Source organism: Pituophis catenifer, unplaced genomic scaffold (genome assembly GCF_029215685.1).
Source record: "Pituophis catenifer annectens isolate HBS135680 unplaced genomic scaffold, rPitCat1.0.hap2 SCAF_1, whole genome shotgun sequence".
NCBI classification, from domain to species: domain Eukaryota; kingdom Metazoa; phylum Chordata; class Lepidosauria; order Squamata; family Colubridae; genus Pituophis; species Pituophis catenifer.
In genome coordinates, this window is record NW_027256881.1 from 345316510 (window position 1) to 345344181 (window position 27672).

At 46.1% G+C, this 27672-nt stretch overlaps 1 protein-coding gene across 1 annotated transcript; it reads right to left on the bottom strand.

Moving 5' to 3' along the window:
* Window positions 1–257: 257 nt before the first annotated feature.
* On the bottom strand, window positions 258–26823 carry ANKRD24 (ankyrin repeat domain 24). Its single transcript, XM_070931911.1, has 19 exons — window positions 26755–26823; window positions 21433–21563; window positions 20388–20476; window positions 20141–20205; window positions 19663–19720; window positions 17505–17575; window positions 16668–16774; window positions 16327–16514; window positions 15168–15196; window positions 14634–14726; window positions 13130–13237; window positions 11926–11970; window positions 10979–11077; window positions 9222–9294; window positions 8421–8542; window positions 6171–7733; window positions 4360–4527; window positions 2832–2897; window positions 258–335 (listed from the first exon to the last, which is right to left on the bottom strand). Exons 1-19 carry the CDS (start codon window positions 26821–26823, stop codon window positions 258–260), a joined length of 3222 nt encoding a protein of 1073 aa, XP_070788012.1.
* Window positions 26824–27672: the final 849 nt, after the last annotated feature.

Sequence of the window (27672 nt, forward strand, 5' to 3'; positions counted from 1 at the left end):
CTTTAACATTGTGATCGCAGGCAGATATTCAGCCGGGAGAGCTTTGGCCACCGTGGACATGGCAAAGTGACGGCGCCAAGGATTTCTTGCCTGCTGTGAAGCAATTCAAAGGCATTTGGGTTCCAGCTGCTCTACTCCCTTCCTGGCTCACCATTGGACTGGATAGTTGGTGTGACCTTGATGTCCTTCTTCCCCAAGGAAATGTCCCAGCCTGCCCACCCCACCCCGGGTTCGAGTCTGCGACCAGTCGCCTTGTCTCATCTGCCTTGTTCTTGGAGACTTTGCATCTTCAAAATCTGGAAGAGGATTCTTTGGACATCTTCATCCATGTGGCCCTGAGAGGAGCAGAAAGGGGAAAAAAACAAAAATGAGATCATGAACATCTGGAGATGTTCCTCAGCCTTTAATCAAGCATTTTGGCTGGTAGGAGGACTTTTGCCTTTGTTCCTACAAGAGGACAGATGTCCAACAACAGATCTGTAATCTCACTATTCAAGGAGATTGTGCTCGAGGGAATCCCTACAAGATCAGTGGTCACGATCTCTCTGATAAAGGAGAATGTTTGTAGCTCAGAGTTGACATGAGGGGTGCTTGGTGCTCTCTCAGCTTGGTGGTTTTCTTGCAGACATTTCATGACCCAACTAGGTAACATTATCAGTGCTAATCACACTAGCACTGATAATGTTACCTAGGTAGTTGTGTCATGAAATGTCTGTAAGAAAACCACCAAGCTCAGAAAGCACCAAAGACCCCACACTCTTCCTTCTCCCCCTCCTCTTCTTCCTCTCCATAAACCCCACTCCCTTCTAGCCCTGATAATGTTATCTAGTTAGATAATGAAATGTCTGCAAAAAACTCCACCAAGCTCAGAGAGCACAAAAGACCCCACACTCTTCCTTTCCATAAACCCCACTCCCTTCTAGCACTGATAATATTACCTAGTTGGGTCATGAAACGTCTCCAAGAAAACAAGCTTAGAGAGCACCAAGGAACTCTCATGACCTCTTTGCTCTGTGAGCGTCATTGATTGCCAGTCGGCTTCTGGATTCAATTCCTGCTGCTGGTTATGACCTATAACGGCCTACGTGGCGTGGGGCTGGATGATCTGAGACACTTCCTCTCCAGTTATAGCCACCCATCCCATCAGGTCTGGGATGGGTTTTTGTGATTGTTGTTTTGTGGGCTGGGGGATTCTGGCAGTTGAAGTCCGCATATCTTTAAAGTTGCCAATGTTGAGAAATATGGTTCTAAAGGATTTATATATTTATTTATTTACTTATTCCTTTCCATACTTTAACTCTGGCTGGAAAGATAAGAATTTGGTCCAGGAAAGACTTTAGAACTCGGGGAATTGAGCCTTTTTCAGAGGCTCTGATGCTGACCAGTTGGACATCGGCCTGCATAGTTTATTCCTAAACTGGCTCTATGAAAGAGTCAAAATAAATTGAAATACTGCCATACAGGTAGTCCTTGGCTTACAATAGTTTATTTAGTGGCTGTTTGAAGTTACAACGGCACTGAAAAAAGTGACTTATGGCCAATTTTCACACTTATGATCATTGCAGCATCCCCGTGGTCACGTGATTTACTCACATGATGGTTGCAATGTCCCGGAGTCACATGATCTGCTTTTGCGACCTGACAAGCAAAGTCAACGGGGATGCCACGTTTGCTTAACAACTGTGTTACTAACTTAACTGCAGTGATTCACTTAAGAAATGTGGTGAGAAAAATTGTAAAATGGGGCAAAACCCACTTAACAAGCTTCTCAGCGTAAATTTTGGGCTCAAATGTGTTTGTAATTTAAGGACTATCTGTGTGCACTAGCATGAAGGATAACTAATTCCTGATGCGAAGTTTTATTGCTTGAACAGGACTTTTAAACTAACTTGGACACATTAGTTATTAGGGATGGGCAGCTATTCAGCTCCAAAGCCAAAATCAGTTTTGGAACAAGCATGGGAGTGTGTGCGTGCACAAATCCACGCAAACACACACAGACCCCCCAAATAGAGGGCAGGGCAAGAAACAATGGTTGGAAACTAATCAAAGAGAGAAGCAACCTGGAATTAAGGAGAAACTTCCTAACAGTGAGGACAATTAACCAGAGGAACAGCTTGCCACCAGAAGTTGTAAATGCTCCATCACTGGAGGTTTTTAAGAAGAGTCTAGAGCAGGGGTGTCAAACTCGATTTCATTGAGGGTGTTTGACCTTGGGGGCCTGGGGTGGGCATGGCCAGCTTGACATCACTTGTGTCGGGGGCACGTGTGGTGGCCCGAGTGCTCTGCCAGTGAAAATGGGCTCCCGAGCTCTGTTTTTGGCCGTGAGGGCCTCCTGCAACTCTGCCAGCGAAAATGGAGCCCTCCTGAGCTCCATTTTCTCTGGCAGAGGCACTGCAGGCCGGTCCTTCACTGTTTCCAGGACAGCCCCACAGACCAGAACTAAGCACCCGTGGGCCGGATCCGGCCCCCGGGCTTTGAGTTTGACACCCCTGGTTTAGACAGTCACTTTATCTGAAATGGTATAGGTTCTCCTGCTTGAGCAGGGGGCTGGACTAGAAGACCTCCAAGGTCCCTTTTAGTCATTCTAGATGTTCAGGCAACCCCTGTGCCCCCTCTCACATTCACATTCAGACCCACCAACTGGGTCCCTGTCACTAGCTGTGTCCCCACATTCAAACGGCAGTCCAGTCCTCTAGCCCCTCCTCCTCCTCCTCCTCTCAACTTTGGGTCCCTGCCAAACATATTCCAGATTCTTCTTCTTTTCCCACCCCCCCTATGAAATATTTCTAACTCATTGTCAGGAACGAAGAAGACCTGGGCCAACTCACCTGGATAGCATAGAGAAGGTGCCCTCTGTACAAAGAGATGATATTGCTATGGCGTCGCTCAGATTCCTAGTACAAAAAGAGAATTAAGAGAAATAGTTTAAAATAAAATAACCGATATGGCTCAGCTACGACTATTTCAAATGGAATTCACTGAGGTCATAAACGTCTCCAAACCTTTTCCTTGTCTGAGGAGAGCTTGCCTGCTTAACAGCCCTCATTCTAAATTTACCAGGTGAGTTTATTCGGTTATTAACGGGATTCCCAATTAGCTATTCTTGATCCTATGAAGATTGTGCGGGTTAATTTTAAATTTTCTTACAGGACATTGGGTTTTTCAGAGGCGTTTAGCTAACCACCAGAGCTTCAAGAGTTGGTCCCATCTCATGCGACGGATCCCATCTCTTCTAATTGGTTCCATCTCATGCAAACTTCTTCCTTTTATTCAAGCAAGATATACTCATAGTCAAGAGCTTTGATTGGTTGGTTGGTTGATTACGATATGTGCCATTACATTGTTAAAGGAACTGTGGAAATACATGGCACACAGGTCATCTCCATCTCATCTGGAGGTGGGATTTTAACAGAATAAGAGAGTTGGAAGGGACCTTGGAGGTCTTCTAGTCTCACCCCCTGCTCACCCAGGAGACCTTATATGAGGGGTGTCAAACTCACAATGACACATCACGTGACGTATTGCAACTTTCCCCCCCCTTCGCTAAACAGGATGGGCGTGGCCAGCACGTGACGCCTCTGGCCAATGGGCCGCGGGTTTGACCCCTGCTGTATACCATTTCAGAGAAATGGTTGTCCAATCTCTTTTTAAAAACCTTCACTGTTGGAGCATTCACAATGTCTGGAAGCAAGATTAATTGTTCTCACTGTCAGGAAATTTCTCCTTCGTTCTAGGTTGCTTCTCTCCTTGATTAGTGTCCATCGGTTGCTTCTTGTCCTGCCCTCAGATGCTTTGGAGAATAGTTTGACTACCTCTTTTTTCTGGCAGCTCCTCAGATATTAAAACATTGCTATCACATCTCCCCTAGTCCTTCTTTTCATTGAACTAGACATACCCAGTCCCTGCAACCATTCTTCATATGTTTTAACCTCCAGCCCCCTAATCATCTCTGTTGCTCTTCTCTGCACTCTTTCTAGAGTCTCCACATCTTTTTTGTATCGTGGCGACCAAAACTGGATCTAAGCGCCGTGGTGGTGCCATGATTAGAATGCAGGCTTAACTCTTCTCACTGCCAGCAGTTCAATCCTAACCACTTCAAGGTTGACTCAGCCTTCCATCCTTCCAAGGTCAGTAAAGTGATATGTATGTGGTATATATTTGCTGTGAAGTGGTATATAAGTCTAAATGCTATTCCAAATATAGTCTTACAAATGCATTACTCTCTGTTCATTTTCCGAGGAACACCTGACCCATCTCAAGTGAAAGGAACCAGACAATTGAGCTTGAAGGACCCTCCTAAAACATCTCTTTGAGTCTCTCCTTAATTCTCCTTTCCTTCCTTTGTAAGATACTCACAATCAATTGCTGCTCCAGATCTTTAATTCTCCTCTGGAAGGTAGCTACGTCCAGTTCACACTCTGTCTTTGATGAGAAGATCCCTTTAGGGGAAGCACCACTAGATAGCTCTGAAAGGTCCTTCAGAGCTTCTTTCAGTTTGAAAACCTCTTTGGAGAGCTCTGTGATCTGCCGAGGAAGGAAGGGAAATAGTGACACCAGGGCAACCATTATTTTTCACACCCAGTAAGCCACACATCTGGATTCTTCTGCTTAATTTCCATAGGTCCATACCCTTTTGAGGTAAGCCCAGAAAAGGAGTGAGAAATCAAAAGAATTAAGACCTGAGTTGAGAAAAAGAGAAGGAATTTCAGCTAATTTCAGTTCACACAAGGGGCGTCCAACCTTGGCAACTTTAAGATCTGTGGACTTCAATTCCCAAAATTCCCCAGCCAGCCAATACTGGTCGTAAGTCACTTTTTTCAGTGCCGCTGTAACCTACTTGAGGAAGGCTTGACTGACATTTTAGCAGGAATATTTTATATACTTTGCCAGTTTGCCTTTTGGCATTGCATGGAATGCCTAGGAAATGTCCAAAATATTAAGCTTTTCATTATTATTATTATTATTATTATTATTATTATTATTATTATTATTATTATTATTATTATTATTATTTATTGAATTTGTATACCGCCCTACTTCCGAAGGACTCAGGGCGGTGAACAGCCAAATAAAATACATATAATATAAATGTTAAAAAACCATTAAAATACAATTAAATAATTGGCCCGGAAAACAAAATTTAAAACACCTCAAATTCATAAGACAAGTTTCAAATTTAAAATTTTTTTAAAATTTTAAAAACAATTTAAAAGAGAGGTTAGGCCATTCATAGTTTGATGTCCCATTTTTTGGCATTCTATAGATTTCCTAGACATTCTACAAAATACCTAATTTTATACATTGGCGGTAACATACAAAGCCAGAACTGAGAAGTTAATCTGCTCTTAAATTATATACTCAAAATGTGCAATCAACTCTTATATAAAGAATTATTGGCTTATCCATGCACAGGACATAACAAACAAGATGCTGAAAAGATGCTCTCGGACTAACTTGAGTTAAAACAATTAACCAGTGGAACGGCTAGCCACCAGAAGTTGTGGGTACTCCAACACTGGAGGTTTTTAAGAAGAAATTGGATAGACATTTCTCCAGAATGATATAGGGTCTCCTGCTTGAACAGTGGGTTGGACTAAAAGACCTCCGAGGTCCCTTCCAACTCTGAATAACAGAGTTGGAAGGGACCTTGGAGGTTTCTAGTCCAACCCACTGTTGGACTAGATAGAAAAAAAAATGCTTTCAAAAGCCTCTGACGATCCCAGCTGAGTTGCCTGATCATCAGAGGCTTTTAAAAGCATTTTTTTACAACCTCTTCAAGAGGTTGTAAAAGTAAAATAAAATAAAATAAAAAAGTTGGCCACGCCCACCCAGTCACATTACCCACCACCACCACCAAGCCACGCCCACAAAACTAGTAGTAACAAATTTTACATTTCACCACTGGGTTGACCCCCTCCACTCTGGCAGCTCCCCCAAATATTGGAAGACTGTTATTATGTCTCCCCTGATCCTTCGCTTCATTAGACCCGCCATGCCCAGTTCCTGCAACCATTCATCGTATGTTTTAGCCTCCAGTCCCCTCATCATCTCTGTTGCTCTTCTCTGCACTCTTAGTCTCAACATCTTTTTTATAGTGTGGTGACCAAAACTGGAGGCAATAGGACAAGTCCAAGAGCCCCTTTTCGGATGAATCAAACAGGACTCACCTTCTTGTCTTTCTCTTTGACCAGCTTGGCCGAGTCCTCGATGTGGCTATGCAGCTCCTGGAGACGTTCGGACTCCGCCCTCAGGCTCTGCAACTGCTTCTCGGCGGCGGCAAGCTGCGCCTCAGCCGCGTGCTTCTCACTCTTCATAAAGAGGGCCTCCCGCTGCACTTGGAAGACTTCCGTGCAGGTCCGTTCGTGTTTGCAGCCCAGGTCGCTCAGCTTTGCCTTCAGGGCCTCGATTTCGGCCTGCGAGGTGGCCCTTAGCTGCTCGTGGGCCTCCTTGGAAACGGCGCCTTGACGGATCTCATCCAGCTGGGCCTGGAGTTGGGAGGCCTCTTGGGCTTTGGCTTTCAGCTCCTGCTCTAACAGCTTTGCTTTGGCCTTCAACTCCCACAAGGTGCCCTCCAAGGCCTCCTTGGCTCGGGCATGCTCGGCCAGGGGCACCGACTCTCGCCTGAAAGCCTCGGTGGTCTTCTGAAGTTCTGCCAGCTTGGTTTGGGTAGAGGTGTACTTCTCTTTCATCTCCAGCAGCTTCTTCTCAGCCCCGGAGAGGGCGGTCTTCAACTTCTCCACCATGTCTTCGTGGTCCACTCTGGAGACACACTGAGAGGCCAGCCTCTCCTTGGTCGCTTGAAGCTCCTCTTCCAGCTTCTCCCGGCCTTCTTGGAGCTCCTCGACATGAGCCTTCACCTCTTCGTGTTGCTTCGTCATGGCCTTTAGCTGCTCTCGCAGCTTGCTGGTCTCCTCCTGAAGGGCCTGGCTTACGGAAGACCTTCCTTCAAGCATCTCGTGTCTCTCCTCCTCCAAGGTGGCCCTCAGTTCTCTTAGTTCTGTTTCCGCAGAGGTGCATCTCTTTAGAAGGATCTCTTTCTCCTGGGACACTGAATCCAAGGAGGCACCAAGGGTGGCTTTCATCTCCTCGTACGCCTCAATGGAGCAGTTTTGAGCCCCTCTTTCTTCTTGATCCCTGAGCAGCCCTTCCAAATCCTTCATCTTCTGATCTTGCTCCTTCAGTTCCTCCCGAGTCTGGTGCAGAGCAGCCTTGACCGTCTCGAGTTCAGTTCTGGAACTCTCCGTAGCTTCTTTCTCCTCCACGGACAAGATGCCCAGCTCAATCTGTTCTTCAAGGATCTTGACTTCAGCCAAAGCTGCCTGATATTTCTTCTGGGTCTCGCTCAGCTCATTCATCAGCTCCTCCATCTCTTCTCGGGTTACTGGGTTGAATTTGCTTTTTCCTTCCGGCTCCGATCCGGCTTTATTTTCCGTCGCTCGGTTCTCTCTGATCTGATCATCCGGGAGGCTGATCTTCTCCAAAGCTTCTTTAAGGGCCGTGATTTGCTTCTCGTAATCGTCCTTCAGCTGTTCGTAAGCCTCTGCTGAGACGAGTTTACGAGGGCTGCCATCTGTTCCGTTGCTTTCCAGGGACTTCAGAAGCTCCTGAGCCTCCAGCTGCTGTCCTTTCAGCTTCTCGAACTCAGATCTGAGCGAGTCGTACAAAATGATAGGGATGAAGTCCCCAGAAGTGTCAACCTCGCTCTGGTCCTTCTCGTCCTTCTCCAGAACCTGCACAAAATGGAAATTTGATTTATTGGATATACACAGAGAGAGAAAAAACACCACAAACGTGATCAGGAGAATTTAATGCAAAGCCTCAGTGACTGTGTTTTATGCAGATAGCTAGTCCTCGGCTTTTGACCGATATTTTTTGTTCTTCTTCAGGGTTTTGCCTTCCGAGGCTAATACTAAGAGGGAATTTATTGTTGTTGACAATAACAATAAAATATAACGAAACATTGTTATTCCTCAACTTAATGACCACAATTGAGCCCCAAATTTCTGTGGCTAAAGCGAGACAGTTGTTATGTGAGTTTTGCCCCATTTTAGGACCTCTCTTGCCACAGATGTTAAGTGAATCAGTAAATTGTTAAGTGAATTTGGCTTCCCCGTCAACTTTGCTTGCCAGACGGTCGTAAAGATCACATCACCCTGGGACGCTGCAACCATCATAAGTACATGCCAGTTGCCAATTGTTTGAACTTGGATCACATGACCACGGAGAGGCTGCAACGGACATACGTGTGAAAAATTGCCACAAGACACTTTGTTCGGTGCTGTTGTAACTTTGAAACGGTCATTAAACGAACTGTTGCGAGTCGACAACTGCTCCCTGTAGTTTATCGTTGGTTAACTCAAGCAATATTTCTCCACAGCAGATGAGTAAATGCCCAGGTGGTCAAAGTTAGGATTTACCTGTATTTTTTCCATTAATTTTTTGTTCTTCTGGGTTAGGGACTCTATCTGGCCCTGCAGAGTTGCTAAGAGTTCTTCCGTGGAGGCACTTAAGGTTTTCTTGGAGAGAAGCTCAGCAGTTGCTAAAAGGAAAAGAAGAAGAAATGGGGGGAAAAGTGAAAATGTGCAAAAAAAATAGATTAAATCTGGTGGAGAAGCCCACCCCAGGCTAAAGTGACAAAAATACAGGTAGTCCTCGACTTACGACCACCATTGAGCCCAACATTTCTGTTGCTAGGACAGATGTTTGTTCAGTGAATTTCGCCCCCTTTTACCATCGTTCTTGCCACCGACATTAAGCAAAACATTGCAGTTGATAAATTAGTGACCCGATTGTTAAGCAAATCTGGCTTCCCCATGGACTTCGCTTGTCAGAAGGTCGCAAAAGGAGGCCACACGACTCCGGGACACTGCAATAGTCATAAATATGAGTCTGAAGTTTGATTACGTGACCACAGGGATGTCGCAACGGTCATAAGTGTGAAAAATGATCCAAAGTCCCTTTTTAAGTTGTTAAAAGAACTGTGCAAATACATGGAACACAGGTCATCTCATCACCATGTGACCCCCGGGTCCCTGCAAATCGTCATAAATATGAGTTGGTTGCGAAGCAGATCAATTTTGTTCACGTGACGGCGGGGATGCTGCAATGGTTGTGTGAAAAAATGGTCATAAGTCCCTTTTTTTCATTGCAACTTCGAATGGTCACTAAATGGACCGTTGCAAGTCGAGGACTGCCGACAGATTAAGACCCAGCCTTACCTGGAAACTCCAGCAGTTCCCCCTCTTCGTCCTGCAGGGTTTCAATGTCATAGCTGGTATTTTCCTTCTCGTTCTGCACAAAGAGAAGACGAGATGGGAGATTTCCCAAAAAAGTGGGAGTCTAAGAGAAGTTCTATGGAGAAGGAGAGGAGTCGACAGATTCCGTTCGGCTCAAGGAAAAGACAATTATTTTGGAAGACGATTTTATGCAAAGGTGTGTTTGTTTCTCTCAGATACCGTCCAGATGTGATGGAAGGCCATCCGGATTCCCAAGAGGGAGAGTCCTTAGTGCTCTCTGAGTTTAGTTGTTTCCTTGCGGACATTTTGTTATCCAACTAGGTAACATCATCAGGGCTAGACCAGAGTGGGATTTTGGGAGAGAAGGAGGAGGAGGAAGACTGGGATCCTTGGTGCTTCTTGAACTTGATATATTTTCTTGCAGACGTTTCATTACCAAACTAGGTACTATCAGTGCACAGGGAAACGAGTGCAAGAAAGCAGCCAAGCTCAGAAAGCACCAAGGACCCCACAGTTCTCCTCCTCCATCTCCTTCTCCCCCCCCTTCTACCACTGATGATGTTCCCTAGTTAGGTCATAAAACATCTGCCAAAAAAAAAAAAAAAAGCAAAACTCAGAAAGTACCAAGAACTCCACAGTTCTCCTCCTCCTCCTTCCCCCACCCTTCTAGCACTGATTATGTTCCCTACTCAGGTCATAAAACGTCTGCAAGAAAAGAACACAGCCAAACTCAGAAAGCACCAAGGACTTCACAGTTCTCCTCCTCCTCCTCTTTCTCCTCCCCCCCCCCCCCTTTCTACCATTGATGATGTTCCCTAGTCAGGTCATAAAACGTCTACAAAAAAAAAAGCAAAACTCAGAAAGCACCAAGGACCCCACAGTTCTCCTCCTCCTCCTCCTCTTTCTCCTCCCCCCCCCCTTTCTACCACTGATGATGTTCCCTAGTCAGGTCATAAAACGTCTACCAAAAAAAAGCAAAACTCAGAAAGCACCAAGGACCTCACAGTTCAACCCTGAGCTACAAATATTCTCTTCCATTAGATGGGGGTGTAAAGGAGCAAGAGACAACTCAGTTCAGATAGTTTATGTAATGATAAAGAAGACTCCTTCCTAACAGTTCCCAGAACATGCATTTTATCTATTAAATTATTATTATTATTATTTTAATTTGATTTATATGCCGCCCTTCTCCGAAGACTCAGGGCGGCTTACAATGTGCTCAGCAATAGCCTTCATCCTTTTTGTATATTTATACAAAGTCAGCTTATTGCCCCCACAACTGGGTCCTCAATTTACCTACCTTAGAAAGGATGGAAGGCTGAGTCAACCTTGAGCCTGGTGGGATTTGAACTTGCAGTAATTGCAGGCAGCTGGTCTTAATAACCAGCTTAATAAAAGGGTGCCTTAAACCCCTGTACTACCAAGGCTCTTATTAAATTATTATTTATTAAATTCGTTTGCCACCCATCCCTCTGCAAGGCGACACTGGGCGATGCTTTATGATAGGGATGTTAGCCTGCTGTTGTTTGGCAAGATTCCGTCTACCGGTGAGGATCCATAATGAAACCACCTTGAAAAAATCACAAAATGTCTTTCTTGGATTTAGCAGCCTGACACCCCTACTTTAACTGGACTATTGAGGGGCTGGACAACTCAGGCGGTCACTCCATCTGAGCGAGACAACGCATCTCAAGGTCACCTTAAAGGAATGACGTGACCCTCAAATCCTCCTTCGGTACCTCACAGAATGAAAGCCGGCTTCGCAGCACCTCCAGTTCCTTCTTAAGATTTTCCTTCTCATTTGCCGTCTCCGCCAATTGGTTTTGGAGATCCTCTACCTGATTAGACAACAAAAATCCCCAAAGATTTTATTCCGATTGTGACGCTCGCCTATTTGGGTATCTGATGACTTCTTTTGAACTGAACTGAAAATCCTAGATACGGAGTTCCTGATGTACTTCAGAGTTACTGGCTAGTTGAGTTCACACAAAATGCTGAACTGGATTAAGATAGGCTTGGAGTTTGTTGTTGGAAACCAGGAAAGTGGATCTTTGAATCTGCAGTAGGAAAGAGGCTTTGGATCGACACATTCTCATTAAGAAGGATCAATCACTGGTTGTGTGAACTATGCAAGTCCTTCCTTCCTTTTTCCTTCCTTCCTTCCTTCCTTTCTCTTTCTCTTTCTCTTTCTCTTTCTCTTTCTCTTTCTTTCTCTTTCTCTTTCTTTCTTTCTTTCTTTCTTTTCTTTCTTCTTGCCTGCCTGCCTGCATTTTGGTTGTAAATTGAGGACTACCTGTATTAAATATGCCATGATTTGAGAATCTCTTTAAGAAGAAATTGGATAACCATTTGTCTGAAATGGTATAGGGTTTCCTGCCCAAGCAGGGAGTTGGACTAGAAGACCTCCAAGGTCCCTTCCAACCCTGTTATTCTATTCTATTCTATTCTATTCTATTCTATTCTATTCTATTCTATTCTATTCTATTCTATTCTATTCTATTCTATTCTATTCTATTCTACTCTACTCTACTCTACTCTATTCTATTCTATTCTATTCTTGCAATTAGCAAGCTGCCATTAGGCTCTTTTCATCATTGGAGTTATCATGTTGTAATGTGTGACATCATTATGAGTTCAACCATCTGTCTAGCGTCTTTGTGTTCTTCTGTTCCAGAATAAGACTCACCTGCTTCTCCAGAATAGGCAAGGAGCCATTCTGAATTTCCAGCTGCTGCCAGAGGCAAAAAGAGAGAGAGAGAGAAGAAAAGAGGTAAAGTCATTGCCAGGGAAAAAAACTGATTTATTAAAGGATCTTTTGAAACCACTCTTCCCAATTCTGGATGACCAGAAAGTAAAATAAAGCATAGAATTATCAGTCAGAAGTCAATGACTACCTGTGTAGAGAATGGGAACTTGGTGCGTAAGCCTTTAATCTCTGAAGGTTTCAGTGGTTTCTTTTTGCCCCAAATCTGTGGGTCATTCCAAGATTTGGAGGAAGTGCATGGACATGGGACTTTCCTTTGTTACCCTTAATGTGCCTGTTTGACCTTGAAGGTCAAATACAGTGCATCAAGGAGAGAGAGGGGGGGGAGGGGGGAGGGAGGGAGGGAGAGAGGGAGAGAGAAGATAGACACTAGATCAGGGGTGTGAAACTCATGGCCTGAGGGATGGATCCGGCCCACAGGGTGCTTAGACCTGGCCAGTGGGGCTGCCCTGGAAACAGCGAAAGACCAGCCCGCGGTGCCTCTGCCAGTGAAAATGGAGCTCAGGAGGGCCACGGTTTGCCCTCCCAAGCTCCGTTTTTGTTGGCAGAGGGTTGCAGGAGGCCATTGCAACCAAAAATGGAGCTCAGGAGCCCGTTTTTGCTGGCAGAGTGGTCAGGCCACCACAGGCGCCCCCAACACGAGTGACGTTGAGCTGACCACACCCCACCTGCCTCTCCCCCAAGTCAAACAGAACCCTGATGCGGCCCTCAATGAAATCGAGTTTGACACTCCTGCGATAGATAGATAGATAAATAGATAGATAGATAGATAGATAGATAGATAGAGATTGTAGATAAACAGAAGAGAGAGATGTGAGATAGAGACAGAGAGAGAGATGAGAGCAATAGCAGACTTATATTATATTAGACTTATATACCGCTTCACAGTGCTTTCCATCCCTCTCTAAGCGGTTTTACAGAGTCAGCCTATTGCCCCCAACAATCTGGGTCCTCATTTTACTACTTTGGAAGGACGGAAGGCTGAGCCAACCTTCAGCCAATCAGGATCAAACCGCTGGCAGTGGGCAGAGTCAGCCTGCAATACCGCATTCCGACCACTGTGCCACCACGTCTCTTACGCTGGGTTTTCTAAGAGAGCTTCGTTCTAGCATCTTCAAACACTCACTTCCTGTTTCTGTTTGTCTTGGAGCTGCTCCAATCCCCGGATCTTTTGGAGAAACTCAACCCTCTCCTGCCGTAACCTCGCAATCTCCTCGTAGGCTTCCCGATCCCCCTAGAAACAAGGAAGATAGCTGGGTGAGGGTTTTTTTGGTTTTGCCCCATTTTACGATCTTTCTGGCTGCCGTTGTTAAGTGAGTCACTCCAGTCTTTAAGTTATTAACATGGTTATACTTATGACGGTTGAATTTTCCCCATGATCACGCATTTGAAATTCAGACACATAGCAACTGACTCATGTTTATGAGTCAGTTGCTATGTTCATGTTCCTTCCGTCGTGTTCATGCTCCTTCCGTCGGGACCTGAAGACTTGGCTGTTCAAGCAAATAGGCTGACTCTGATTCTGGGTTTTATTATTTATTATTTATTAGTTAATTTGGTTTAAAATGGGATTTTGTTGTATATGTTTTTAACTTGTGTTCGCCGCCCTGAGTCCTTATGGAGAAGGGCGGCATATAAATACATGAAATAAATAAATAAATAAATGTTTATGATGGTTTCAGTGTCCCGGGGTCACGTGATCCCATTTTGCGACCTTCTGACAAGCAAAGTCCACGGGACAGCCGGATTCACTTAACAGCCATGTTACTAACTTAACAACTGCTGTGATTTACTTAACAAACATTGCAGGAAAAGTCATAAAATGGGGCAAAACTCACATAACAACCGTCTCGCTTAGCAACATAAATGTTAGGCTTAATTGTGGTTGTAAGTCAAGGAGTACCTGTGTTCACATCGGAGATTAAGCCAAGTCTAAAAATGCTGGCGAACTCCTGGAAGCTTGGCATTCGGACAGTTCAGCCATCGATCGACATATAGAGATAATTACAATCCATTCAAAAGGGACAATAAAGACGGAGAGCAAAAGACCAAACGTGTCTCCAGCAGACAACATCCAAATAAGCGGGGATTAATACCAGACAACAAACAGGCAGGAAATGATACACGAATGAAGGAACCTTCAAGGAGGAAACTACGCCACCAAACAAAACTGGTAGGGTAAATCCCACACTCACTAGCACTGATGTCGTTATCTAGTTGGGTCATGAAATGTCTGCGAGAAAACAGTCAACTCAGAGAGCACCAAGGATCCTACAGTCCCCCTCCTCTTCTTCCTCCACCATCTCCTCCTCCAACCCATTCACTTTTAGCACTGATGATGTTATCTAGTTGGGTAATGAGACGTTTGCAAAAAACCCACCAAGCTCAGAGAGCACCAAGGACCCCACAATTCAACCCTGGGCTACAGAGATTGTCTTCTAATGGGAAAACTAACCATTCCCACCTTCCAGAATACTTCCCCACTTTCTGCTTAAGCCAAGATCTCTGGATATCCCAGTCAGTTCCCCTCCATGCCCAAATGATGCATTTTCAGCCAAAGACATATGTGGACTCTTCCTTCTCTTTCTTCAATGGGCCATGTGGGCACATGAGCCCAATCGGCGGCCTACCTGGTTGGGGTTACAGGTGGGCGGCTGGGGTGCCTTCCGCTTCCTTGGACTGTTGCTCTTCTCCTTACAGAGAGACTGTCGGGAGGAGGAAGCCTGAGGGATGGAGAGAAGCAGGAGGAGGGAGGGAGAGAGAGAGGAAGAGGAGAGAAAAAGGAGTGAGGGAAGAAGACAGGAAAGGGAGGGAGGGAGGGGGAGAAAGAAAAGGAGGGAGAAAGAAGGGAAAGGGAGGGAGGAAGAAAAGGGAAGGAAGGTGGGGCAGAAAGAAGAGAGAAATGGAGAAAGAGGGGAGGGACAAGGGAAAGAGAAGGAAGGGGAGGGGGAAGGAGGAAGAAAGAAAGGAAGGAGAGTGGGACAGAAAGAAGGGAGAGACGGAGAAAGGGAGGGGAGAGGGACAAGGGGGAGAGAGGGAGGGACGAAGGGAGGGGAGGGATGGAGAGAGGGAGAAAGAGGAGGGAGGGAGGGAGGAGCATTAAGAGTTGATCTCCCAGCTGTTGCTGCTGCCAATGAGCCCTTTTGGAATGGAAAAGATTTTACCTGAGAGGACAGATCAGGTGATTGTTCCTCTGCAAAAAAGACAAAAATATCAAAGGGATGTTTCAAGGTAGCAGGAAGAACGGCTGGCAAGGAACCCTCCAATTTGCTGGGTCAGTGGGGGATGGGTTGAGCACCCAAAGGGGTTCCTCCCACAGACCCAGGCCCCCTATGATACAGCCAGATGACGAAACGAGGGGAGGGGGTTTTTTTAGAGACCCGTAGCTGCTTGGAGGTCTGTCAGGGTCTCTGGACATAAAGCCATTTAGGATATCAACATATACAAGGGCTTATTACAGCTGCCAGGTGGGGGAAGGGCTGGAAACCTGGGCAAGGGTCTGTTTGGGTTTGCTTGCCGAGGAGAAGAAGGCAGCAGGCCTGGCGTGAACTGCCATACAGGTAGTCCTCGACTTACGACCGCAACTGAGCCCCAAATTTCTGTTGCTAAGTCAGAGACTTGTTACGTGAGCACGTGCCCCATTTTACGGCCTTTCTTGCTGCAGCTGTTAAGTGAATCACTGCAGTTTTTAGTAACCTGGTTGTTCAGTGAATCTGGCTTCCCCATGGTCACAAAAGGGGATCACGTGACCTCCAGGACACCACAATCGTCATAAATGTGAGTCAGTTGCCAAGGGTCTGAATTTTTGATCACGTGACCCTGGGGATGCTGTAACGGTCATAAGTGTGAAAAGCAGCCTCACTATTTTTTTCAGTGCCGTTGTAACTTTGAACAGTCACTAAATGAACTGTTGTAAATCGAGGACTACCTGTAGTACCGGTGGAGGAGAAATCTTTGCAGCCCACGGTTGAAATACGAGCTCCTTGGTGCTCTCTGAGCTTGGCGGTTTTCTTGCAGACGTTTCATGACCGAAATGCATGGAAACACCCAGTGTACTGAAGATGTTACCTAGCTGGGTCATGAAACGTCTGCAAGGAAACAACCAAGCTCGGTGAGCACCATGGGCCTTGGGTGTAAAAAGTCCTTCAAGTGGTCAACTCAAGGGGAGAAAACCAACCTGCAATGCAGCTGAAGGACATTGTGAGTGTCTTCCAGGCAATCCAAGCTTCTCTTTCGAAGACCCTGCCCCAATTCCTTCGGGAAACCAGTAAACCCTCTTCCTTCAACAGGACTAGCATCCGGGAAGGAGGATGGGGGTCTTACCGCTGGCCCAAGAATGGCGCTGGGCAGCCTCTTGGAGATAATGTTGAATGAGGGCATTGCCTGTGGCGGCTCCATAGTGTGCGGCATCGCGGCCCGTGGCATCGATCAAGCCGACCCGCGCGCCGCCGTGGATAAGCGCTTCAACTGTCTCCACACTGCCATTCTCACAAGCGACCATCAGGGCTGTTCTGAAGCAAAGAGGGGCACCGTCAATCCGAGGAGAGGATCTCAAGGCTAGTATTACAGAAGTAACTCTCAAAATACCACCAGGGGTTAGTTAATTGCATCATGTCACTTGGAACAAGAAAGACAAACTCCTGGCTTCGCGCCAGTTTTCTCACCGGCCTTTCTGGTCTCTGGCATTAGCAGCAGCTCCTCGGTGTAGCAAGTAGCGGCAGAGCTCCGAATGGTTCATCTTGGCTGCCAGCATCAGAGGAGTTGCCCCATCCTGCCCGGAGAAAGTGGGGAAAACATTGCCTGGTCAGTTAAAACATCTGCGTCTTTATAGCAACTTCATCACCACTCAGTGGAAAACGTCAACATGGATATTCATGAAAGTTCTCCTTCCTTTCCTTGAAGGAGCTGGTTATGGGAGAAGGGGACAGCAGGAGGAGGAAGGGAAAGAAGAGGAAAGAAGAAAAGAGAAGAAAGAGAAGAGGAAACAGGAAACAAGAAGAAGGCAAAAAGGAGAAGAAAGAAGAAAAGAAAACAGGAGAAAGAGATAGAGGAGGAGGAAAGAAAAGAGGGAGGAGAAGAGAAAACAAGTAGGAAGAAGAAGGCCAAGAGAAGAAGAAGGAGAAAAGGAAACAAAGAAGAGATGAAAGGTGGAAGAGAAGATGAGAAGAAAGAGAGAAAAAAAGCATAGAAAACAGGAAGGAGAGGAGGAGGAGGATGGGACAAAGAAGGAGAAAGAAGGATAGAGAAAGAGAAGGTGAGAAGGAGAAGAGGAAACAGGAGGAGAAGAAGGAGGAAATGTAAAAAAATATATTATTTTTTTACAAATTATACAGCCTTTCAGCCTTTCAGAGGTCATTCATAATCACAGCCTCCTTGTAACACTAGGGAGTTACTCAATGCTTTCGTCTGGTTGTGAGAACAACAGAAGCAAAAATGAATGGACACCAGAAACCTGTCAACTTAGGCTGAATGGGCAGGATGGATGGCGAGGAGACTCTCACCTGGTCCTTGATGTTCAAGGAAGCCTTGAAGTCACAAAGGATTTCCAAACAAGAGATAGACCCATGGATGGCTGGGAGGGGGGGGGCGAAAAAAAGAGAATACGCTTTCTTAACTGGAACATGTTTTCACTGAAAGATAAACCAAATGAGAATCCATCCATTTTCATTAATAATAGCAATAGCCCTTAGACTTATATACCGCTTCACAGCCCTCTCTAAGCGGTTTACAGAGTCAGCCTCTTGCCCCCAACAATCTGGGTCCTCATTTTACCGACCTCGAAAGGACGGAAGGCTGAGTCAACCTTGAGCCAGTCAGGATCGAACTCCTGGCAGTGAGCAAAATCAGCCTGCAATACTGCGGTCCGACCACTGCGCCACCACGGCTCCTAATTGTTGGGATGCTTTTGTAAGTTTTCCTGCAATTTTCAACTTCAGAAATTCCTTCATGTTGTAAACTTGAGAGTACTATGACTTTTAAGCTTCATGGGGATGGATGCAACTTCCAGGCCTAACAAATTCCAAGGGAAACTGCTTAGGTATAAGCCAGCCATGTGCTGCAGCGGCCAAAAAAAGCCAATGCAATCCTAGGCTGCACCCACACAGAGATCGTATCAAGATAGCACCATTTTAAACTGCTTTGGTAACATGACACTTGGATGACTGCATCCGTTTTTCGTTACCACAATACCAAAAAAAAAATATGTTGGGACTCTAGAAAGATTGCAGAGAGAAAAAGTGCAGAGAAAAGCAACAAAGATGATTAGGACAAAATTCCCCAACATTTTCGGCTTTGTGGACTGGCTGGGGCGGGGGGGGGGGAGATGGCCAGCAAGCGCATATGTGCACGCAGTTCCATTTGTGCGAGCGTGCCTGCCGCTCACTTCATGGAGCACGCGTGTGGTTGACCACTGTTCACACAAATAAGGGTATGCGTGCTCGCTGGCCGATTCCATGGACCGATTGCAAACCCTTCATAGCCCATTAGTGGGCTGGGGCCCACAGGTTGGGGAGCCCTGGATTAAGGGACTAAAGGCTAAAACATAGGAAGAACAGTTGCAGGAACTGGGTATGTCTAGTCTAAGGAAGAGAAGGACTAGGGGTGACATAATAGTAGTATTCGAGTGTTTGAGTGGCTGCCACAAAGAGGAGGTGGTCAACCTATTCTCCAAAGCACCTCAGGCAGGACAATTAACAATGGATGGAAACTAATCAAGAAGAGAAGCAACCTGGAATTAAGGAGAAATTTCCTGACAATGAGAACACTTAACCAGTGGAACAGCTTGCCACCAGAAGTTGTGGGTGCTCTATCCCTGGAGGTTTTTAAGGAGATTAGTCTCTCACCCCTAGTCCTACTCTTCATTAGACTAGACATACCCAATTCCCTCAACTGTTCATCTTATGGTTAAGCCCAGTGGTGGGTTGTCCCCAGTTCGGACCGCTTCGCAAGAACCGGTAGTAAAACTGGTGGGAGGCTCCGCCCACTGACCCAGACATCATCATAGGTGATCTGCACATGTGCAGAAGAGTGCGCTCGGGCGCAATGCGAACTGGTAGTAAAGGTAAGTAGAACCCACCCCTGGTTAAGCCACCAGAGCCCTTATCATCTTTGTGCCTCTTCTCTGCACTCTTTCTACCCACAATGACAATAAAAACCCACAAACATTTTTTTTTTAAAAAAGAGGTGAAAACCTGACAACCCAGTCATTCTCCTCCTAGTCCAACAGCACCATCTTCAGGCTCCAACCTCACTTTGTCCCAGGAGACCAGCTCCTTATGCCTTTCCAGAAAACTAACGGGGTGGGGGCTGCTGGATCTCAAGGGGAAGGGGGTTCCCTGCCACAGGGGGGAAAAAAACAGGTTCTGACATTCCACCAGTTGGCAACCCTTAAGGGAAAGGACCTGGAGCACCGTTACTCTATCTCAGGGGTGTCCGACTCTGGCAACTTTAAGACTTGTGGACTTCAGCATCCAGAATTCTTCAGCCAGCATGGCCGGCTGAGGAATTCTGGGAGTTGAAGTCCACAAGTCTTAAAAGTTGCCAGAGTCGGAGATCCTTGCTTTATCCGATCCGGTAGATGGATGCTTTCAGGGAGAGATGGTCTTGCCAATAACCTAGCCTTGTGTCTAGAACATGAACCTAGCCTGGTCTAGAACTTACCTGCGTGATGGAGTGCGGTCCTTCCCTGGCTATCAGCTACATCAACATGGCAGGAAGACTTAAGTGATGAGAGAGAAAAACTTAAGGGTCAAAAATTCAATGAAAGTTGGAGTCTGATGTCTATCTATCTATCTATCTATCTATCTATCTATCCATCCATCCATCCATCCATCCATCTATCATATCTATCTATCTACAGTATCTATCTATCATTATATCTATCTATCTATCATTATATCTATCTATCTATCCATCTATCTATCTATCATTATATCTATCTATCTATAGTATCCATCCATCCATCCATCCATCCATTTATTATATAACCCTAGTTATTTATTTAACCCTAATTTATTTCAAAAGAAAGAGAAGCATAAAATAAGACAAAATTAAAAACAAATAAATAGAAGACATCCTGGAAGAAAGCAACACACAATTCTGCTTGTAAAGTTTGCAAAACTGAGTAGCCATCTCTTACCTGCAACAGCTTGCTGACACACTGGGGGTGGCCGTGTTTTGCCGAGAGGTGCAACGCGGTGTGACCTAGGGAGGGTGGAGAAGGTCAGAAGAAGACAAACACGGGGTTACTTGCCTTCCAAGGATGTTGTAAATCGAGGACTACCTGTATCTCCAAAGGTAATGTGCTGCAGCTCTATCCAGGCCAGCCGGGTAGGTTCAAGATTTCCACTCAAATCAGGCAACCTGATTCTCAGAAATATTCTCACCTGAACCATCGGTGGTCAGAGCGTCTGCCCCATGGGCCAACATCACCTCCATGCAGTCCACGTTCCCCTTCATGGCACACAGGTGGAAGCTGCAAGAGGAAAACAAACTCCTGGGAACCCTCAATAGCCAGGGGGAACCCACGCAGGTAGGCCCTGACTTACGACCACAACTGAGCCAGCATTTCCATTGCTAAGCAAGGCAGTTGTTAAGTGAATTTTGTCCCATTTCTTGCCACCGTGGTTAAGTGAATCACTGAGGTTGTTAAGTGAGTCACGGTTGTTAAGTGAATCTGGCTTCCCCATTGACTTTGCTTGTCAGAAGGTCGGGAGTGTTCTCTCCCCCCCCCCAGGAAACTGCAACCGTCATAAATATGAGAGTTGCCAAATGCCCAAATTTTGATCATGTGACCCCAGGGATGCTGCAACGGTGTGAAAAAAATTATCATTTTATTATTTGGATGGGAGACCACCAGGAGGCTAGAGTAGGAAGTCAGAAAGGGGCTGGGAGATGAGGGGGAGAGGGTTAAGAAATGGAAAGGAAAAGAAGGGAGGGAGGGAGGGTGAAAGGAGGAGTAGAAGGGAGGGGATTATGAAATGGAAAGTAAAGGAGACGAGATAAAAGGGAGGGAGGAAGGAAGGGACAAGAAAAAGGAAGGAAAGTGAATGGAGGAAGGAAGGAAAAAATAGATGAGAAAGGGAAGGAAAGAGGAAGTTGAGGGACAGATGGAAAAAGGAAGAAAGTGAGGAATGAAAAACGGAAGGAAGGGAGAAAGGGGAGGGGAAGAAAGGAGAAAGGAAAGGAACTAAATAGATGAGAAAGGGGAGGGAGGCACAGATGGAAGAAGGAAGAAAGTGAAGAATGAAAACCTGAGAAAGGGAAGGAAGGATTGGGGAAAGGAAAGGACAGGAAAGGAACTAAGATGAGAAAGGGAAGGGAAGATTTGGAAAAGGAAGGGGAAACAGAAGAAAGTAAATAATTGGGGAGGGGAGAGAAAGAAAAGGAAGGGGGAAGGGATGGGAAAGGAGAAAGGAAGGAAAAACGTACGCCGATTTCCCCTCCATGTCCAGTTTGGTGGGGACCAAGCTCTTCCGGAGCAGGAGAGAGGAGACTCGGTCCGCATCATTGAATTCCACCGCCTGCAGGAGCTTCTCGTCATTCTTGTTCCAGTCTTGGCTCTGAAAACCAACAGCATCACTTGGGGGATAGGCGAGATACGACTTCTCCCTCTCCTTTCCAGCCCACCCAACTTGGAAGACCCAACAAAGCTTCTCCATCTGACCCAACAACTCAGGAAACAGCCTCTACCAAGGAGCGCCTAGAAAAGATATAGTTGACATATATGTTCAGGTACAACACACAGAGAGAAGGACAATCCCCGAGCTTCCTGAGAGAACCAAGATCCCATATAGCCATTCCATCTTATCAAGAGTTGAGTTTACATCTGTTCTTCTCCATCCAGATTGTTAGAGCTTCAAGACGTGGGACCCCATGTAGATCCCATGTCCATGGAGGATCTTCCCTAGTAGTTTCATGTAGATATGAAGTAGGAAAGGTGAAAGGTTGGTCCCTGAGGCATCCCACTCATAAAGGGTTCATGGTCACACCTTCCTTTTTATCAATGTCAACCAAAACTGGTCCATGAAGAAGGAGAACCATCACCACATCCATGCCTCCCAGAAGGATGCTATGATCAATGGCATCAGAAGCCACTGAGAGATCCATGATGGTCCCACCACCTCCAGAAGTCTACAACGTGTGATCAAGATTATCTTCACACTATCCTAGTTGAAATTTGGGATAGGATTCAGACAATCTGCTTTATCCCAAAGTCTTTCCGGATACAACCTGACCACTGAAGATTCTCCACAATCTTCCTCTGAAAGGGAAGGATGAAGATTCGATGGAAGTTGTCCAGGACTTTTTGGGTCCCCTTCTTGAAAAGACACAATTATCTCACATTTGCAACCAAGTGGACCCCAACCACATGTCACCTAATCAACAGGGGTACAGATCTATCAGAGGGTTGCTGGATAAACAGCCCCAAGAGTCTGGATGGCTTCCTCACGAGTTACCGGGTCAATATTTCCCAACAAGCGGAACCAGATGAAGCCTCGTCCCAAAGGTGCTTTTTCCAGAGGCAACTGGACTTTGCCGTCCAGTTACCAGAAAGTCCAGTTGCCTCTTGGAAAAGCACCTTTGGGACAACCATGACCTGGATGACTGAGAATCTCCATAGACAGATGAAGCTTCAATCAACTTCCTTAGGACTTGGCCAGTCAAGAGTTCAACTCAGGAGTAATCTACTCACTGGATATTCTAGGTACTTAGGATATTTTTTACAAAGACCATTGAGATGTTCTAGTACCTCATTCGTATTTTTAGAACAATGGACAGTCACTGGGTCCACAAAATGGAGGGACATCAGAGGAACAAGTCAAGGATTCAGCCCCACACCCATTCCAAACAACAGCGAAGACATCAGTTGAACCTCACAACAGACCAGCATTCCTTCACCTTGACAATTTGAAGATGTGTGGACTTCAACTCCCAGAATTCCCCATGTTGGCTGGGGGCATTCTGGGAGTTGAAGTCCATGCACCTTCAAGTTGCCAAAGTTGAGGAATGCTGCACCAGATCCTGAAGAAAGAACCCCTGGTCTACCACGTGTAACACGGAGGATTAGAATTTGTCCAACCACGAACTCCCCCTTTTGAAGAACAATTTGTTCCTAAAAAAGAAGAAAATTTGGGAGTGTGAGAACCTCCTTCGTGACAAGTTTGTTCGGCTCACTACAGCAACCCTTAAACCCTTATAGATACCTCACATCTTACATCCAGATCTACAAACCATATTGCGGTTTGACATGATGGTTGACCCTACTTGGTAAGAATAAAGAAAGCTTAAAAAAAACCCACAAAGCTAAGCAGGATGTTATCTGGTGAGTCTTATTTATATTATTTGGAAGGGAAGGGGGCATCTTTAGAAGCGTCTGCTATATTATTAACTGAAATGATCTAGGATCTCCTGCTTGAGCAGGGGTTGGACTAGAAGCCCTCCAAAGTCCCTTCCAACACTTCCCGAAGCCAGAACAAGAAACAAGGGATGGAAACTAATCACGTAGAGAAGCAACCTAGAACTAAGAAATTTCCTGACAGTGAGGACAATTAATCAGTGGAACTGCTTGCCTCCAGAGGTTGTGGATGCTTCAACACTGGAAGTTTTTAAGAAGAGATCGGACAACAATCTTTCACTAACTGTGAGAGGGATCTTGAAATCCTAGTGGACAACCATTTAAATAGGAGCCAGCCGTGTGCAGCAGCTGCCAAAAAAGCCAACATAGTGCTAGGCTGCATTAACAGAGGGATAGAATCAAGATCACATGAAATGTTAATACCACTTTATAATGCCTTGGTAAGGCCACACTTGGAATACGGCATCCAATTTTGATTGCCACAATATAGAAAAAAGAGCCTTGATAGCACAGTGGTCTAAAGCACCCTGTTATTAACACAGCTGCCTGCAATTACTGCAGGTTCGAATCTCACCAAGGCTCAAGGTTGACTCAGCCTTCCATCCTTTCTAAGGTAGGTAAATTGAGGACCCAGTTTGTGGGGGCAATAAGCTGACTTTGTATAAATATACAAAAGGATGAAGGCTATTGCTGAGCACATTGTAAGCCGCCCTGAGTCTCCGGAGAAGGGCGGCATATAAATCAAATTTAAAAAAAAAACAAAAAAACAACAACATAAAAAAGATGTGGAGATTCTAGAACAGTGATGGCTAATCTTTTTGCCATCACATGCCAGGAGTGGGGAGGAGGGGGTGTCACGCGCACGCGTGCCCAGACCCATAATTCTGGTGGACTGGAAGTTGGCAAACGAGCTGTTTCCGGCCTCCAGAGGGCCTCCGGGGGGTGGAGAAGGCCGTTTTTGCCCTCCCCAAGCTCCTAGAAAGGCTCTGGAGCCTGGTGAGAGAGAAAAACGGTCCTTCTCCACCACCCCCCGAGGCCATCCGGGGGCAGGAAACAGCCTGTTTCCCTACTTCCAGTGGGCCTAGAAGCCCCGAAAATCAGCTGGCCGGTGTGCGTATGCGTGCCGGAGCTGAGCTCACGAGCCCACCGATATGGCTACGCCTGCCACCTGTGGCACGCGTGCCATAGGTTCGCCATCACGGCTCTAGAAAGAGTGCAGAGAAGAGCAACAAACATGACGGGGACTGGAGGCTAAAACATATGAAGAATGGTTGCTGGAACTGGGTATGTCTAGTCTGATGAAAAGAAGGACTAGGGGAGACATGATAGCAATGTTCCAATATCTCAGGGGCTGCCACAAAGAAGAGGGAGTCAAGCTATTCTCCAAAGCACCTGAAGGTGCTTCACTCAAGGAGAGAACCCACCTAGAATTAAGAAAGAATTTCCTGACAGTGAGAACAAGTAACCAGTGGAACAACTTGCCTCGAGAAGTTGTTAATTCTCCAACACTGGAAGTTTTTAAGAAGAGATTGGACAACCATTTGTCTGAAACGGTGTAGTAGGGTTTCCTTCTTGAGCAGGGGGTTGGACTGGAAGACCTCCAGGGTCCCTTCCAACTCTGTTATTCTGTTGTTTCTAAAGAGCAAAATATGTTTGATGGTTTAGGATAGGGGACACCCCAGAAAAATCCGAGGGCTACTGGCTAAACTGGTCAGCTGAAGGCAAGGGCCAGCCACTTCTGCAAAGCTGCCCAAATGCTGCATTGGTGCCTTGAGGACTGTCTGGGAGTCAAGATCACTCTGAAGGAGAATTTGTTTCACTTCAGCAGGTTTTACAAATCCAGCCACCGCATGGGTTTTAACCGACGGAAAATTCCACCCTTCCTGCCTTCAACCTTGCAAGGGCCAGGTGTTTTAGAGTCATTTCTAGAATAACCCAATTCTGATGCAAATGTCCCTTTCCTTCACCCTGACCTGCCTTGCAAGCTTGAGAAATGCCAGTGCAGGGACACACGCAGAGAGACCAACATTAAAAAACATTAAAAGCATTTGGAACTGCATTGATGAGAAGTGAAGTGAAGGGGGGGGGGCAACCTTTAACTCCAAGAAATGCAGAAAGCAAATATTCTTAGAAAGAGAAGACAGGTTGCAAAACAGACTGGAGAGGTTGAGAATATGCCGAGAAAAGCTGAAATAAAATTGGCCCAAAGGTGCTTTTTACAAAAGGCAACTAGATTTTGTTTTTCCCTGAAGACATTTCGCTTCTCATCCAAGAAGCTTCTTCGGTTCTAATTGAATCATGGAGAACAGAAAGATTTATATTCCTTGCAGTCCTTCCATCCTCCACCATTTAGTCAGAGCTGAAGAAGCTTCTTGGATGAGAAGCGAAACGTCTTCAAGGAAAAACAAAGGGAATCCGGTTGCCTTTTGGAGAAAAAACATCTTTGGGACAACTGTGACCTGGATGACTGAGAATCTCCACGGGCAATGAAATAAAATTGAAAGTATTGGAAGGGTTTCAAACAGGGGTGAAGCTAGATAGGATTGATCTCAGCTGATGAAGTGATCTTGACCCTCTCCTAACAGTGATGACAATGAACCAGTGGAACTGCCTGCCTCCAGAAGTTGTGGGTGCACCATCACTGGAGGTTTTGAAGAAAAGATTGGACAACCATTTGTCTGAAATGGTGTAGGCTTTCTTTCTTGAGCAGGAGGTTGGACTAGAAGACCTCCAAGGCCCCTTCCAACTCTCTTATTCTGTTATACATCATCTCTAAGCCAAGCCTACCTCACAGGGTTGTTGTGATGATAATAATGGACGGGCAGAGGAGGAAGGGAACCAGACAAAAATCCTTAACAGCACAAAGGAACCAGGAAAACATCCTTAAACAGGGATATCATGCTAAATAGAAAACATGAGAGTTCTTCTTCCTCTTCCTCTCTTCCATTTCCATCTCTTGTGAAGGAGGAATGCGACGCATACATTTCTGCTAAAAAAAACAATCAGTAGCTTTCCGTTCATTCTTCACAGCACAGCTGGAACCCTTCTAGAGCGCAGGGAGAGGTAAGTGGATGAGGGGTACGGGCTCGCTGCCCTCTGTGCATGCACAGAGCGCAACTGCCCTCCTCTCCTGCTACACAGCCTCCCCTTTCCCCAACCTCGGTCCCTTGCAACATGAACATTTTAAACAAAACATCTCGTCCAGCTGCTTGGAAACCAGCACACGTACGCACGTACACCCTGGCGGGTCTGTAGAGATGGGGAAGGAAGGAGGCTTGGTGCAATGGCAGTGGCGATGGGGTCGGGGAGGGGCGAGTGAGGAGGGGGAGGCTGTCGGAAGGCAGAGGAGCACGGAGGGAAGGAAGGGAGGTAAGATGCAGGGGTGCAGAACATACCACGAAGGGGGAGGCGGCGCAGAAGCAGATCTGCTTCATGGTTCCCCCGAGGAAGTAGCGGGTCGCCATCCATCCAACCTGTCTGCCCCCCAGGCCTGGTGCAGAAAGAAGGGGACCAAAGGGGAGATGCTCAGGGCGGCTGCCGGCTGTTGTAGATGGAAGCAAAATGGTCCAGGTAGCTCAGCTGCACCGCACAAAGGCCCTGGGGTGCAGCAGTGCAGGACTGGCTCCCTCTAGTGGCTGAAAGCAGACACACACACAGACACAAAATCCCAGCTCTCTTCTTGCTTCTCTCTCTCTGCTCTCAAATCCATCCACGTCAATGCTTTTTAATCAGAATAGAGCTGGAAGGGACTGGATGCCGTATTCCAAGTGTGGCTTTACCAAGGCATTATAAAGCGGTATTAACATTTCATGTGATCTTGATTCTATCCCTCTGTTTATGCAGCCTAGAACTGTGTTGGCTTTTTTGGCAGCTGCAGCACACAGCTAGCTCACATTTAAGTGATTGTCCAGTAGGACTCCAAGATCCCTCTCACAGTTAGTGAGAGATTGTTGTCCCATCTCTTCTTAAAAACTTCCAGTGTTGAAGCATCCACAACCTCTGGAGGCAAGCAGTTCCACTGATTAATTGTCCTCACTGTTAGGAAGTTCCTCCTTAGTTCTAGGCTGCTTCTCTCCTTGATTAGTTTCCATCCCTTGTTTCTTGTTCTGGCTTCAGGTCCTTTGGAGAACAGAACATAGGATAAAAGTGTTGGAAGGGACTTTAGAGGTCTTCTAGTCCAACCCCCTGCTCAGGCAGGAGAACTTATGCCATTTCAGACAAGTGGCTATCTGGTCCTTTTGTAAAAGCCTCCTGTCAGATGTAAATGCCTTATTCTCTAATGTGTAAATAATGTATATATGGAACATCAGGGG

Excerpts from the sequence above, each read along its gene's own strand:
- ANKRD24 (XM_070931911.1), bottom strand. The coding sequence starts at position 26,823 with ATGGCGACCCGCTACTTCCTCGGGGGAACCATGAAGCAGATCTGCTTC. Across the intron at positions 17,576-19,662 it reads GACCGCACTCCATCACGCAG|CCATCCATGGGTCTATCTCT; the intron begins GTAAGTTCTAGA and ends CCCCCCTCCCAG. Across the intron at positions 14,727-15,167 it reads CACCTGATCTGTCCTCTCAG|GCTTCCTCCTCCCGACAGTC; the intron begins GTAAAATCTTTT and ends TCCATCCCTCAG.